Source organism: Hippocampus zosterae, chromosome 15 (genome assembly GCF_025434085.1).
Source record: "Hippocampus zosterae strain Florida chromosome 15, ASM2543408v3, whole genome shotgun sequence".
Lineage (NCBI taxonomy): Eukaryota > Metazoa > Chordata > Actinopteri > Syngnathiformes > Syngnathidae > Hippocampus > Hippocampus zosterae.
In genome coordinates this window covers 11743643-11757173 of record NC_067465.1, presented here as the reverse complement: position 1 = coordinate 11757173, position 13531 = coordinate 11743643, and the positions used below count along the sequence as shown (strand labels likewise).

General features: G+C 41.4%; 2 protein-coding genes across 4 annotated transcripts; both read right to left on the bottom strand.

Moving 5' to 3' along the window:
* Positions 1–877: 877 nt before the first annotated feature.
* On the bottom strand, positions 878–7883 carry ro60 (Ro60, Y RNA binding protein). 3 transcript variants are annotated; one of them, XM_052088637.1, is made up of 10 exons: positions 7767–7883; positions 5992–6324; positions 5724–5907; positions 4231–4451; positions 3992–4138; positions 3714–3851; positions 3529–3645; positions 2251–2367; positions 1948–2094; positions 878–1857 (listed from the first exon to the last, which is right to left on the bottom strand). In XM_052088637.1, exons 2-10 carry the CDS (start codon positions 6304–6306, stop codon positions 1705–1707), a joined length of 1539 nt encoding a protein of 512 aa, XP_051944597.1. In that variant the 5' UTR covers positions 6307–6324; positions 7767–7883; the 3' UTR covers positions 878–1704. The 3 variants fall into 3 exon arrangements, with proteins under 3 accessions (XP_051944597.1, XP_051944595.1, XP_051944596.1); XM_052088635.1 differs by having other exon boundaries at positions 5724–6324; XM_052088636.1 differs by lacking the exon at positions 7767–7883 and adding an exon at positions 7541–7751 and having other exon boundaries at positions 5724–6324.
* A 661-nt stretch (positions 7884–8544) lies between these two features.
* LOC127616857 (regulator of G-protein signaling 21-like) lies at positions 8545–13445 on the bottom strand. Its single transcript, XM_052088661.1, has 5 exons — positions 9989–13445; positions 9840–9908; positions 9706–9767; positions 9421–9587; positions 8545–9268 (listed from the first exon to the last, which is right to left on the bottom strand). Exons 1-5 carry the CDS (start codon positions 10039–10041, stop codon positions 9056–9058), a joined length of 564 nt encoding a protein of 187 aa, XP_051944621.1. The 5' UTR covers positions 10042–13445; the 3' UTR covers positions 8545–9055.
* Between the last annotated feature and the right edge of the window lie 86 nt (positions 13446–13531).

Below are 13531 nucleotides of genomic sequence, written 5' to 3'. Positions count from 1 at the left end.
ATATATATATATATATATATATATATATATATATATATATATATATATACACTGTATATACTGTACATACATACATAGAACACACGCACACACGCACTGCGTGAGTGTGATTCCGGGAGTGCAAACGTTGTGTAGTCCACACTAAAAGTGATCTTGTACAAATATGGAGAGACATTTGAAGACTAAGATTTATTAGGTCTTTACATTGGTACAACAGTCAATAACTACAGTACTCAAATGTACATTGAAAGCATTGGGAAAATGTTTTCATAAAACCATTTGACAAGAGTATTTAATATCATTTATTATTAGCTAGTGGTTTCAAACCCTCACCTTCAATGTTTGTCTTGATATTAAAATTGTATTTAAACATCACTTAACACAATGACAAATTAAAAGTGAGTGTTGGATGACACGTTTCAGTGACTTGGCCGGGTGGTTGTAATTACCAAAACATACAGTAGATGTAGGAAAAGTGAATGCTTTTTGTTGTGGGATAGAGTCGAAGGTCACATATCCAAACAGTGTTCTGTATGTCAGAAAAATGCCTTAGTACTCAGTTTAATACAGTTAATTTCTTTATTTAAGTATATTCAGTAACACCCTCGGCCCCATCCCATTTATGGGTAGTGCATTAATATCTACTCTCTCAAATAAACACTCTAACAGGTTCAGCAGAAATATCCTGGTGTTAAATAACTACTATTTGCTTTTGCTGGATAAATTATAACTACACCACAAATGTGATGCGCACTTGCTCCAACAGATTCAGATTCAGTCACACACATAAACATGACACATGGAAGAAAATCGTCTAAAACGTATCATCGAAACTACGAGCACCAATTATATTCTTGTTTAGAACATATTTGACAAGAAAGGGATGTTTACAATGCATTTGTGATAACAGGTTCCATTTCTTCGACAAAAAGGATCTATAGCCAGGCCCTAAATAGAACTCTTAAAAATAATGCTAAAACTGAATGTTGATGCTTTTCCTTTCCAAGAAAGAGAACCTGTGACTGACCTATAATAACTCAAGATAAAATCTAACAAAATAAAACAATTGGACAGTGTTTTCTAGGGTATGTATGGAGATGAGAAGCTTGACAGTGTTAAGTGGTAAAGGCCAATATTTAAAAACTGTGCAAATGGCAAAACTATCTAAAATAGAAATACTGTAGGCATAAATTTGAAACTGAAAAAATAAATAATGAGAGAAATGTAGATGTGACGAATCATCAGCAAGGAGTGAAGCCATAACAATGGGTTCCATGGAAATATTGCGCAATCAGTAGAAAATATGCCACTGATAGGCAAACAAAAGCCATTGAATTACATATGACTGTGGATGCTCACAAAGCGTCATCTGTCTCAATGTGGACAGCCCTTGAGTACCACAGCATTTCAGCAGTAAATAAACACATTAGTGTTGGACCTTCAAATTTTAACACCATAATACACAGTAGTGTCCAAATTGCCTTTTCAGGTAAGACAAACAAATGAACATTAGAATTCAAGACTATTGTCCAGCCTGCTGGACACTTCGTCGTCGTCTATTTGTCAGCAATAAAATACCTAAGAGAAAAGTTTGAATTGGATTTTAACTTTCCAAGCAGCGCCCATTGTTGTACATGAACCCTGTATGTCGACTGCGTTCCTTCACGTTTCAGTTAAGTGATGCCAGTCAGAGGCTGAAAACTTTCATATTAGGTCCTGTGCCAAGTTGCGAATTATGCAAAAGGCTCCGAGGTCAAAGCCGCAGATACTCAGTAGACCTCTGTCCCCCGTGTCAGGCATGGTGTGCCCGATGGATGTCAGCCCACACATCACTAACTTGGAATGGCGTCCTGATGTCTGTGCACATAGAAATAAAATAATCACAACAACGCACATAAAAATAATATAACAACAACAATAATAATAATATCTAAATGTAGTACATACTTGTCGATGTTTCTTTAGTGTTTCCACCGGGCTCGCAGTGAAAGTCCACAATGGGTTGTTGGTTAAAATGATGAAGACATCTACAGCTTTCCCATTCTCTGTGGCCCACGCGATGGGAAGAGTGCAGTCTGTGCTTCCTCCCGGGATCTGAAACATGCAAAGAAGTGCAAAGGTCACAACTCAAGAAAAAGACATGATCAGCAGCAGGGAACATACCATCTGGGGTGCAAACATTTTGGTTGATTTCGTGGCTGTTATGTTATTGGTGGAGCACGAGCTATTTTGCCTTTTCAGGGATGTTACCTTTATGAGTTCATCGGTTGTTTGAGCAAGACTCATGTCAGCAGACACAGAGCATAGCTGCAAAGCGCCTTCGGAGTAGGCCAGTACGCGGGTGTCTGCCTCTGTTCTCGCAAACACCTGTAGTGGACACATAAAGGTTAAAAGTGTATGAGCGCAATTGTGTAACAACATGGCCATAAACAGATAAAACAACATCCTGACTTCAACCAAATGGCTTCCATGATTGAACTTTCAACCTGCAGTAGCTGTGCAAAATCACAATATTAATAACTGGAAGTCAATAAATAATCCATCCATCCATTTTTCGAACCGCTTATCCTCACATGGGTCGCGGGGGTGCAGGAGCCTATCCCAGCCTTCTTTGGGCAGTAGGCGGGGACACCCTGAACCGGTTGCCAGCCAATCGCAGGGCACACAGAGAAGAACAACCAACTGCGCTCACACTCACACCTAGGGACAATTGAGAGTGTTCAATCAGCCTGCCATGCATGTTTTTGGAATGTGGGAGGAAACCCGAGTACCCGGAGAAAACCCACGCAGGCCCCGGGAGAACATGCAAACTTCACACAGGGAGACCGAAGCGGGAATTGAACCCGGTACCTCTGCACTGTGAGGCCGACGTACTAACCACTGGCTCAGCGGGCCGCCCGGCAATCAATATTTCAAAATATATTATTTTTTACAGAAACAAATGTGATTAATTTGTTTGATGAAGTTACAATTTGCAATTACCTTAATTCATTAACCCAAACGAAGATGCTCATTGAATTTGGACCACATGTCCATCAACTGATTTGGCTGATTTCAAGATCAAGATATCCTTTATTTGTCCCACACTGGGGAAATTTACAATTTTCAGTGTCCAAAGTTCATTTGTGATTGAAACACGGACTTCTTTAGATAAATTATGTTGCCTACTACCGGTTTCCCATTTCATAGTAACCCTTTCAGGGACAGCGGTTACCATAGTGAACAGCCTATCATGTTATCAGGCTGCAGGTTATCATTATTGGTGCAGGAAAGGGTTAACCTCAACCAAAAAATTAATATTATAAATCGGACACCTCCAACATGCTCTGGTGACCGTCTTTCAATGAGCCACTCCTCATGTGACTGTAAATAGCCACATAGTGAAAATAATTCTGTAGGAATCCATGCGATGCTCACAGACCAAATCCTTTATGTGACTTCAGGCAAAGAAGTCCAAAAACAAAAAGTGATGGCCTGCCATGTGTCACACGTATACACAAACTGGACGACCACCAACCAGCATCTTACCATCGTAATTACCGCAGCAGCCACTGCGGTGCTGAGTGCTGTCCCCGGGACAACACTGCTCAGCGATGTACTCACATCCACAGCCACAACAAAGCTTTTACCGACTGGCTCAATATTCTGGAAAAGAAAAAAAATATCTATTTGCTGTTGCTTGTGGACGTTGTTGATGATTCGTTCAAACCTACCGAGAAACTCTTATAGAAGGCAATGTCCAGGGCTTTGAGTATGCTGCCATCTGCTGCCCATTTGGTTTTACCCTGATAGCCTTGACCTCTTTTGTAGTGTTCGGAGGCCAAGAGGATACTGAAAGGGTGCAACTTTGCCTAAAGGGAACAACACACTTGAAAAGTAATCGGCTATTGAATAAAGTTGCACGTACATGGCATTATTTGTGTGCGTGTGTGTGTGTGTGTGGGGGGGGGGGGGGGGGGGGGTTTCGGGGGTGCAGGTGCATGGTTGATACCTTCTTTAGTGCGGCCTCCGTTTGCATTCTCTCACACAGTGCTTGGGTTTCCGAAGCCCCTGGTTGAAGAATCTTTCTGGCAGTCATCTTTCCAAGCATCCATAGAACGGATTGAAGCGGCATTTCCTTCAACAGCGCCCTCCAAACCTCGAAAGAATCACGGGAGGATTGACAATGCACGAAAGCTGCCCATGAAAATACATTTCTGCAATTCAGTGGAATAATGCGACCACACTCACTAATTTGGACTTGAGGTGGTCGGTAAGAAGCTGCTCCCGCTCCAATTTGTGCTCCTCGATCAAATTGATGACCTCGGTTTCATCGCAACTGTGCTTGACCTTCTCCACCACTTCAAGATATAAGAGTACTTTGACGACCTCCTCTGTGTTCTCTTTATCAGCATAGGCAACATGGACCTCTTTCCATCCTTTTGCAACATATTTGCTGATCAAAGCAAGAGCTGAAAAAAAACAGAGAACCTGTCTCACACATGAAAAAAAAACTGCAATCCTTTGTTTCCAAACACAAATTGTGAAAACCTTGCAAGATGTGGATGTGTCCAAATAGACACATGAAAATGCAGTGATGGAACATCACAAAACTATTTTGTATGCCAAGCCGGTTCAACATTTAAATGTTGAGTTTGAGTAACTGAAATTAACATTGTAGATCACGGTGTCTTTATGATTTGCTGTAATGAACTTACGAATAGTTTGGAATTATCATTCATATATCTGTAATGTGAGTCAAATTGTGAATCGTCCAAAAAACAGACAGCGCTTCCTGTAATTCACTTTCACGGCGTCAAAACTGAATCACAGATACAGATCTGCGGAGTCATTTCGATTGGATCAAATGACATCACTTTTGCCATTCACTTAGATGATTTGTCTCTCTCTCACACACACACACGCACACACACACGCACACACAGACACACGCACACACAGACACACGCACACACACACACGGGGCATAGATTTGTCAATTTAACAGGGCTTGAGACTGCAAGAAAAGTGGTCGCATAGTTTACCTTTTGTTCACCATGTGTGAGTAAGAAATGCATCTGGTCGCGTTCATGTGGGTACATATGATTTTTTTTAATGCTCCCGATAACATCCATCCTTTTCCTGATCCGCTTTATCCTTACAAGGGTCGCAGGGGGTGTTGGAGCCTATCCCAGCTGTCTTTGGCAGTAGGCGGGGGACACCATGAAACGGTTGCCACCCAATCGCTGGGCACACAGAGACAAACAACCATCCGCGCTCACACTCACACCTAGGGACAATGTAGAGTGTTCAATCAGCCTGCCATGCATGTTTTTTGAATATGGGAGGAAACCGGAGTACCCGGAGAAAACCCCCGCAGGCCCGGAGAGATCATGCAAACTCCACACAAGAAGGCCGGAGCGGGGATCGAAAACACGACCTCTTCACTGTGAGGTCGACGCGCTAACCACTGGCCCACCGTGGCGCCCTCCCTATAACATAAGAACTTCATTCAGTGCTTCACACACACACATTTATCAGTGGCAGGCCGCCACAAACCATTTTTTTGCAGCCACAAATGAATGTTCCCTCTATAAGCAGCACGCGTGAGCAATTGCGCACTTCACTCACCCTCTCAGCACACACGGTGAATCTGGCACGCATGCACATTACATTTCCACTCAGTTGAATTTAGAAAACAGGACACCTTGGATAACATTTTTGGCAAATGTGTGCACATTTACCTTCATCTGCTGGTTTGGTGTGAGATAGCCTGAGTACATCTTTGTGTGACCATCCCTCTCTCTGTTTACATCTGGTCACAACTGCAGCTAGACTCAGGGCATCCTGCCCGTTGTACCAGTCGGACACGGCTTTCCTCAAAGCGCGTCCCCAAATTCCACACTTCATGTCCTCCTTTAACTCTTTCTTATATTGGATAAAAGAAAATAGATGGGCGGGATCCTGACAAATGTCCTTCACAGCTTTAAACGCCGCCCGTTTGGTCGTCACCTCAGCGTGCTGGGAGCACAGCGCCAATGCAAATATGGAAGGGTCAGGTCTGACAGCTCGTTCATCTTGAGCAAACCTTTTAATTTCGTTGACCGCCTCGATACCTCGGCCCTCCTGAAGCATAGAAAGCAGGGCTCCTGCTTGCGCCACGCCCAGGTGAGCCTCCTCTGAGGCGGTGTATACGTCTCCCTCCGAGCCGTAGCACAGAAAGCGACGCAGTCTGACGTTGTCACTGACCTCCCAGTGACAATGTTCACCTGCTGCGTTCGACGTATGGTTGCTTGGATAAGATTGAGTGCAGGCGGATGGTTCCATTGTCACAATGGGGCCAACCTTGAAAAAGCGAGATGAAGTAAATCAGTGTACAGACGTTTCCCCATGCAGTGGTCAATTTAAGCCGAGGGTGTACCACACGATGGGGTGTCCGTTATGGTGACCGAAAAATCCAACAATCTCACTAGCTCATACACAAAGTATGTTCAGAGTACACAACAACATATAGTTTGACATCCATCAACTAGTTCCTATCGCTAAACAACATTGTAAAGCACCACCTTTATTGAATTGAATTGAATAGAACTTTATTGTTAAAAACTTTATTATCTTATTGAACCACAAACATTACCCGGTATTGTCATGGAAAAAGTAGATTGCCGTGGATGCTGGAGCTATACTTCTCCCATTTATGGAGCGTGAGTGTGAATGATTGGCTAAATACAGTCAATATGTCCCCACTTGCTGGCAACCAGTCCAAGCAGTGTTGAGCGGTCAAGACCTGCTGCCATGTCAAATATTCATTCTAATCTGCCCAGGGCCTTCAGAATGAGTCTTGCCGACTCATCAAATAAAATGTGGTATGCAGCTGAGTGCAGTTATTTTGCAGGTTTTGTTTAGTATGAATTACTTGTATAATTGCAACAAGATAGTGGTAGTATTAAGACGTGCATTAAGCCAGCAAATCTCCACTCATGCTCAAAGCGCAGCCTGCCACTACATATGATGATGTATGATGCCAATGTGAAGGATCGTGTAGCCCTCCTCTCGCCTGAAATGAGCTGGCTCATCTCATCTAGGAAGCTAAAGAACGCACACAATACAAAAAAATGGATGGACAGAGTTAATACCAGTTTAAATTTAAATTTACATATTAAATCAATCAAATAGGCATATATTTTGATTGACCTGAAACAGACATGACATCATAAGGATAAATCTGGGGGGCGGCGGGGGGTGGTTCTCAGAATGAGACGGCCAGTTGGGGATCCTGCAAACCTTGCTTGGTTGAATCTGCCACCCACCACCTAACTTCCAACATCAACAGTTTAAATCCACGCATTGACAAAAATAGATTAAAAGCCGATTAGTAGACCAATGACAAACCAAAACAGATGCAACCACAGCGCAAAGTGAAGCCGACCTGCTATTTGTTCATTATTACTCGATGCTGTTGCTGTTGTTTTTAAGCTTGGGTTTGGTAACCAGGTTACCATAGCAGCGGTTTGAGTTATTCGGGCTAAATTAAATTCGCTATCGGCCACGGCAAACCTACCTAGAAGCCACCATAGGTCGAATATGATAGCGTCAGTCAAATGGTAACTGTAATCAAGTGAAATAATTGAAATTCCCAGGTCCGAACTTTCCTTAACTGGCCGCCCCGCTGATCTGGAAGCTAAGCTAGCTCGATTGGAATTCTGATGACTTTGCTAACCCATCTACGAGTCACACGCGTGAAAACATCACATTTTAAAATGGCATGGCACAAATCACAAGCTTACCGCAATATATCGACACTGGGTTGAACTTATTTATCAGGGACGTCCCTCTTGTTTCTCTGGGGGAGAGACGACACACTGAAGGTTGGCCCGCAATGGACGACGGGAAATGGAGTTCAACCAGAGGGCGATAAACTTCTTGTGTTGTTTATTTTGAGGTGGGCAAATTAACGATTGGTCAAACAAAGCCACCTACCGGACTAGCATGTGGAACGGTAAAGCTTCTGAAAATATGAATAAACAGGTCACACTGTTTTTTATAATTTTCCTGATCATAAAATACTGTACATTCATGTGTATCTCAAATTGCCAATCTTAAGAGAAAGTAAGAGCAATATACTGAGATTTGTATACAATATGAGTACAGTGGTCGACTCAGCACGTCGACCTCAAAGTGCAGAGGTGCAGTGTTCGATTCCACTCTGGCCTTCCTGTGTGGAGTTTGCATGCTCTTCCCGTGCTCGTGTGGCTTATCTCCGGGTATTGCGATTTCCTACCACATTCCAAAAACATGCATGGCAGGTTAAATGAACACTCCAAATTGTGATTGTGAGCACGAATGGTTGTTCATTTATGTGTGCCCTGGGATTGGCTGTCAACCAGTTCAGGGTGTACGCCGCCTACTGTCCAAAGACGGCTGGGATGGGCTCCAGCACGCCCATGACCCTTGTGTGGATAAGCAGATTAGAAAATGGATGGATGTGTGTGTGTGTGTGTGTGTGTGTGTGTGTGTGTGTGTGTATAAAAATAGATATTAGGTTGAAGATCAAAAGAAACAAAATTGAAAGGATATTTTAGATTGTGTATTTTATATTACACAAAACAAAAGAGGTGTACAGTATATTAAGGTCAAAGTTTGGTTATTTACAGTATCACCATGTTTCTGAAAGGCACAAATTTGGGCACAAATGCACATCAAACGAACTGTCAACGTTTCTTGTGGAACAAAATCCTTCTTATCAGTGTTTTTTATTGAAGATTCAAATAGTTCTTTTGTTGTGAATGGTTGTTTTGTCTATGTGTGCCCTGTGAGTAATTGGCAACCAGTTCAGGTTGCACACAACCAAGTCAGCCGGGATAGACCTGCACAACCCAAATGAGGATAAACAGTAGAAAATAGATCAATGGATGGTGTGCAATGTTTACTTTCATATCAACTTATATAAGTAGTGTGATACGTCAGTTCCATGGAAAGCTCTGTCCCATTGCGTTAAAATGCGCAGCGCTCCATTGCTTCGCATCCAATGCTGCCTTTTTATAAGGCTGATTAGCATAGATTCATCTTTGATGCTTCAAGAGCTCTTCCTCCTCAAAGCTTCTCTGTTGGCCCATCGCTTGGAAGTGCACTTAGACAGACCTTTACAGTAATCAGACTGAACGAAGCGAGGTAAGGCTCCATTCTCCATTAGACCGTAGATGTTCTTTTGTGCCTCAACAAAACAGGATGGCGCCGGCTGTTGGAGATTTTGCCTGATAGCATCTTTCGTGTAGAAATCTAAGTTGACCTGTTAAGACATCGCAAGCAATACGTATGTTACACAAACATACTTTGGTCAAGTAAATGTGCACTTTTTCCTCTGCAAGGAATTTATCAACAATCTGTGAACTGTTCCATTTCAACCATCATCCCTATTTAAGTTTTCTTGTAGAATTTTACCTGCGAAGGAGAGTCAGAGCAAATGAATTCTTCATAAATGTGTGATGCTCTTTCTTGACGCTCATCCAGTCCATCCAAGGTTTTAAACTCTTGACAGGCAAGCCAAAAGTCCAGGTTTTCCTCACAGAATTCGGATTTTAGAAAGTCGCGAAAGGCCGACTGTCCAGCTTTATTTAAAAAATAAATTAATTGAAAGAAGTATAAAAAGTTAGTTAAAGTTTTTGTCAAGATAACAATCACAATATACATTGTAAATTATATCATGGAAGTAGGTTTAGAAAATACCTTTTTCGGAAAGAAGCACCTCAAGAGACGTTTGCACTGACCTCGAGTCACTTGCAGTCTTCCTGTAAGGGAGAAAAAAATCAGCCCAAATATTTGCTTACCTTTAACATAGATTATGAATAAAAGCTGAGTACCTGTCGGTTTTAGCTCGTGGTGAAGCATTCTGAATGAAGACATGTATTTTGGTTTTCCATGCATTGTGTCTACCAAAAAATAAACAATCAAAAAGGAGTCATGAAACCTCTTTCTGACTTTCAAATAAATCATGCAATACTATACTTACATTCTGTTTGGGTTCTGAAGGTCAAGAGTGGTCCTAGTCAGTCTAGTATCCATAGTCAAATACAAAAAAAATTGACGTTCTCCTCTTTAATACAATTTGCAGATTGTAGATGTTTGCACAATGGTATCTGAAATACTATAACGGCAAGTTTTCAGAAAACCAATTCATGTCCTCACAGCTTCATCGCTTGATGTGGTTTGGCTCCGCATAATCAAAGAAGGCAGAGCCAGAGTGGCATATGACTGTGATGTCAAGACGCTTCACGCTTTTCCCTCAGCTACAGGCCATTTGCTATTTTTATCTTTGTTTGCATGCATACAAGTTTACAAGTGTGTCCAAAAAAAGTTATGCTTCCTTATTGATGATCTGTAGAACTACTATCAGCTCTCATCATGACACCCAACTATTGCATTAAGAAGGCCTCTGTGCCATTTCGCTTGCCATCCAAAGGCTATTTTTAGTCAGAAATTAAGTGGTCATGAGTTTTAAGAGGTCACTCCTTCATTCCCAATTCATTAAGAGTGAAGTCTTTGTGCTATTTATTATCAGCAGGGAAACTTTTAACTTTTTTTAAAATGAATGTGCAGTACTTATCTTGGGCTGCACGGTGTTTGACTGATTCGCGTATCCATCTCACAGCACAGAAGTGCAGGGTTCGATTCTTGTGCCTTCTTGTGTGGAGTTTGCATGTTCTCCGGGTGCCTGCTTGGGTTATCTCTGGTTTACTCTGGTTTCCTCCCACATTCCAAAAACATGCATGGAAGGCTAGTGGAACACTCAAAATTGTCCATTGGTGTAAGCGTGAGCGCAAATGGTTGTTCGTCTAAGTGTGCCTTGCGATTGGCTGGCAAGCAATTCAGGTTGTACCCCGCCGACTGCCCGAAGAAACCTGGGATCGGCTCCATACATTGTTTATGTAATGTCGTATTAAAAAAAACGCAACATTCAGCTCTCTGGGTGATAAAGCAAATTAGGAATGTTTATTTTATTTTATTTTTTTAGGGATAGAAATGGGCCATCGTCTTGTATGCCACTAGAATAGATTCGCCCCTCCACTGAGCAGCAGCCGAATCCTATCTCCATATTCATAAGCAAAACAAGGGCAATATGGAGTGAGCTGCCAACCTTGACTATTAGCATGAAGTAGAGGGAGACATTTGTGTTTATGAAACAGAATTTTCTTTTCACAAATAACATTCTTGCGAAGAAAAATATTGGACTTGCATGCTAATTAAAGCTTAAAATCACTTCTAGCCTTGGTTGAGATATGTCAGACTATGTTGTATTCAAGGATGTAAAAAAATGTTGGGTGGTCAAACCATTTCATCAGGCAGAATATTTTCTTAAAATTGTTTCTATGCCTCTTGTCCTTATTAGGGTCACAAGTTAGCTGGAGTCTATAACAGCTGACTTTCGGCCAGAGGAAGCATACATCCGGGAGCTGGTCATCAGCCAAGTGCAGATTTTCAAGGATTTCTGAGACAAAGTCTTCAAACAACACCCAACATCTCCTTATAATCTCATGGAAACACACCATGTGGCCAAAATGTATTGCATGACTGACAGCGTGAACATCATGCAGATAAGCAGCTCGGGCACATGAACGGGATAAGTGTTCCATTCATGTCCTCAAAATTATCTTCAAATGATATTTAGTCGATTTTCATTTTATTTAGCGTGTCCTAGTTTCCTCTCTATTAGACAGTGAAATGTGTGAATCATCACTTGTGTGTGCAGTCACAAGGATGACAAGTGATATGAAATGCGGATGTGGGCCCTTTGCAGTTCCTCCTCATCTGTCACAGGATGAACTTTTGTTTTCTCACTTTGAATGATACAAATGCATGTTTACACATTCCCCTGCCACGATGGCTTCGTTTTATGGCGAGTTTGTCAGATTAGCTCGAATGAATCAATAAAAATGAACTTTAATGAAGAGCCTGTCAGCTAGTAAGAAGCTTTTGAGACATTTTTAACACCGTGAAGGTCCGATGACATGGTGAAAAATGTTCAATGAGTCACGCATGCTCTCAACATTCCAAGCCTGATTTAACAGTTGTTCACGTGCATGTTGTTTATTCACTCGTGAGTATTTATGGGTTCAAAAGAGATCTCACTTTCCTGATTTGAACTTTTACACATGTGGAAAACATCTTGCATCTATTATTTAGTTTATTGAAAAAAAATCACATCATAACAATGACTGAAGACAAATGTAGGAAAGCAAGGGTAAATGAAACATTTTAAGATGCTTTTACGAAGCTCAAAAACACGCTCAGACGCTCAAAAAGCTCAACACGTGACATTTAAGTACATACCCAATGTAGTTTATAGTGCTCAGTTTTGGTGGAAACTAAGTGACAAATTAGGTAACCATACAAATAAGTTAACCTGCTGTGAATAAGTAGTGACGCAGTTCTTCTACTTTAATACAGCACTGTGCAAAGGTCTTGTCCACAATTTGATTTTCCTGTTTTAGGAATGAAAAACCAAAATGATATACATGTTGCAGCTCCCAAAAAAAGAGAGCTGTAGTGTTGTTTTTAAAAACGTACACGCTATTAATGCTTTCAACACTCAACAAATACAGACACATCTACGGTAGCAACCAAGGCTACCACAAAATGTTCTGTGTCCGATGACGTGCCTTCTCTTCTGCCGTGCGACTCGAGATGCGTTCAAAGACCGCCTCCGAAAACATAAATTAAGGATAACTTCAATCACACTAAGAAAATAATGCACCAAAATAGAAAATCCGGCGGCGAAATCACAAAATAAATTCTATTGGGGGTGTTTGTGAACACACAACTAAGGAATAAATAACAGACAATTCTGAGATAGTCCAGTCTTCTACATACATTAGAGCACAAAACTGTCAGGGCGAAACTGATAAAAGTGAAAAAAAAATAGAGCATCATCTTTGGTTGTTTGTCCCATCATGCAATAGTTTACATTCTACTTCCTGGTTTGCGGAGGACTGTAGTGTAAACAAATAGGAGATGTCATTATGAGGTGAACTTGTTGCACTGATGTTAAAGGGATTGACCCATTTCTTTTGCTGTTTTTTGCTTGACTCATTCGTTGACTGACATTTTCAGTGTCAGCTTTACCCAATGACATGGTGGTAAACAACTTACTGATTTAAATGTCAAAATCAATGCCATAAAAAAGTTTCAAAATAAAAAAAAAGCTCGCAGTGGCCAAATACTTTTGCACAGCACTGTGTTTTCAATAGGAGAATTGATATCATTGCAAAGGCAACATTTCGGATACATCTCACTAATGCTGGACCTAATGTTGAGATGCTGTACTGAATAACAATGAGATGCATCCATGCAGCGTCATCTTGGCCTTAGGGAGACAGTTGACGGTTGTAACAAAGGGAGAATTGTAACGCCCTCAAATTTCACCAATCAGAAGTGAGCCGTGGTGATGTAACCAATCCAGTCTATGTCCATTTACAAATTGAAAACTGTCTGAATATGGGTACCATATGTTAAAATTTGAGATCTCGAGCATAAAGAAACATTGAGTTACACTTAC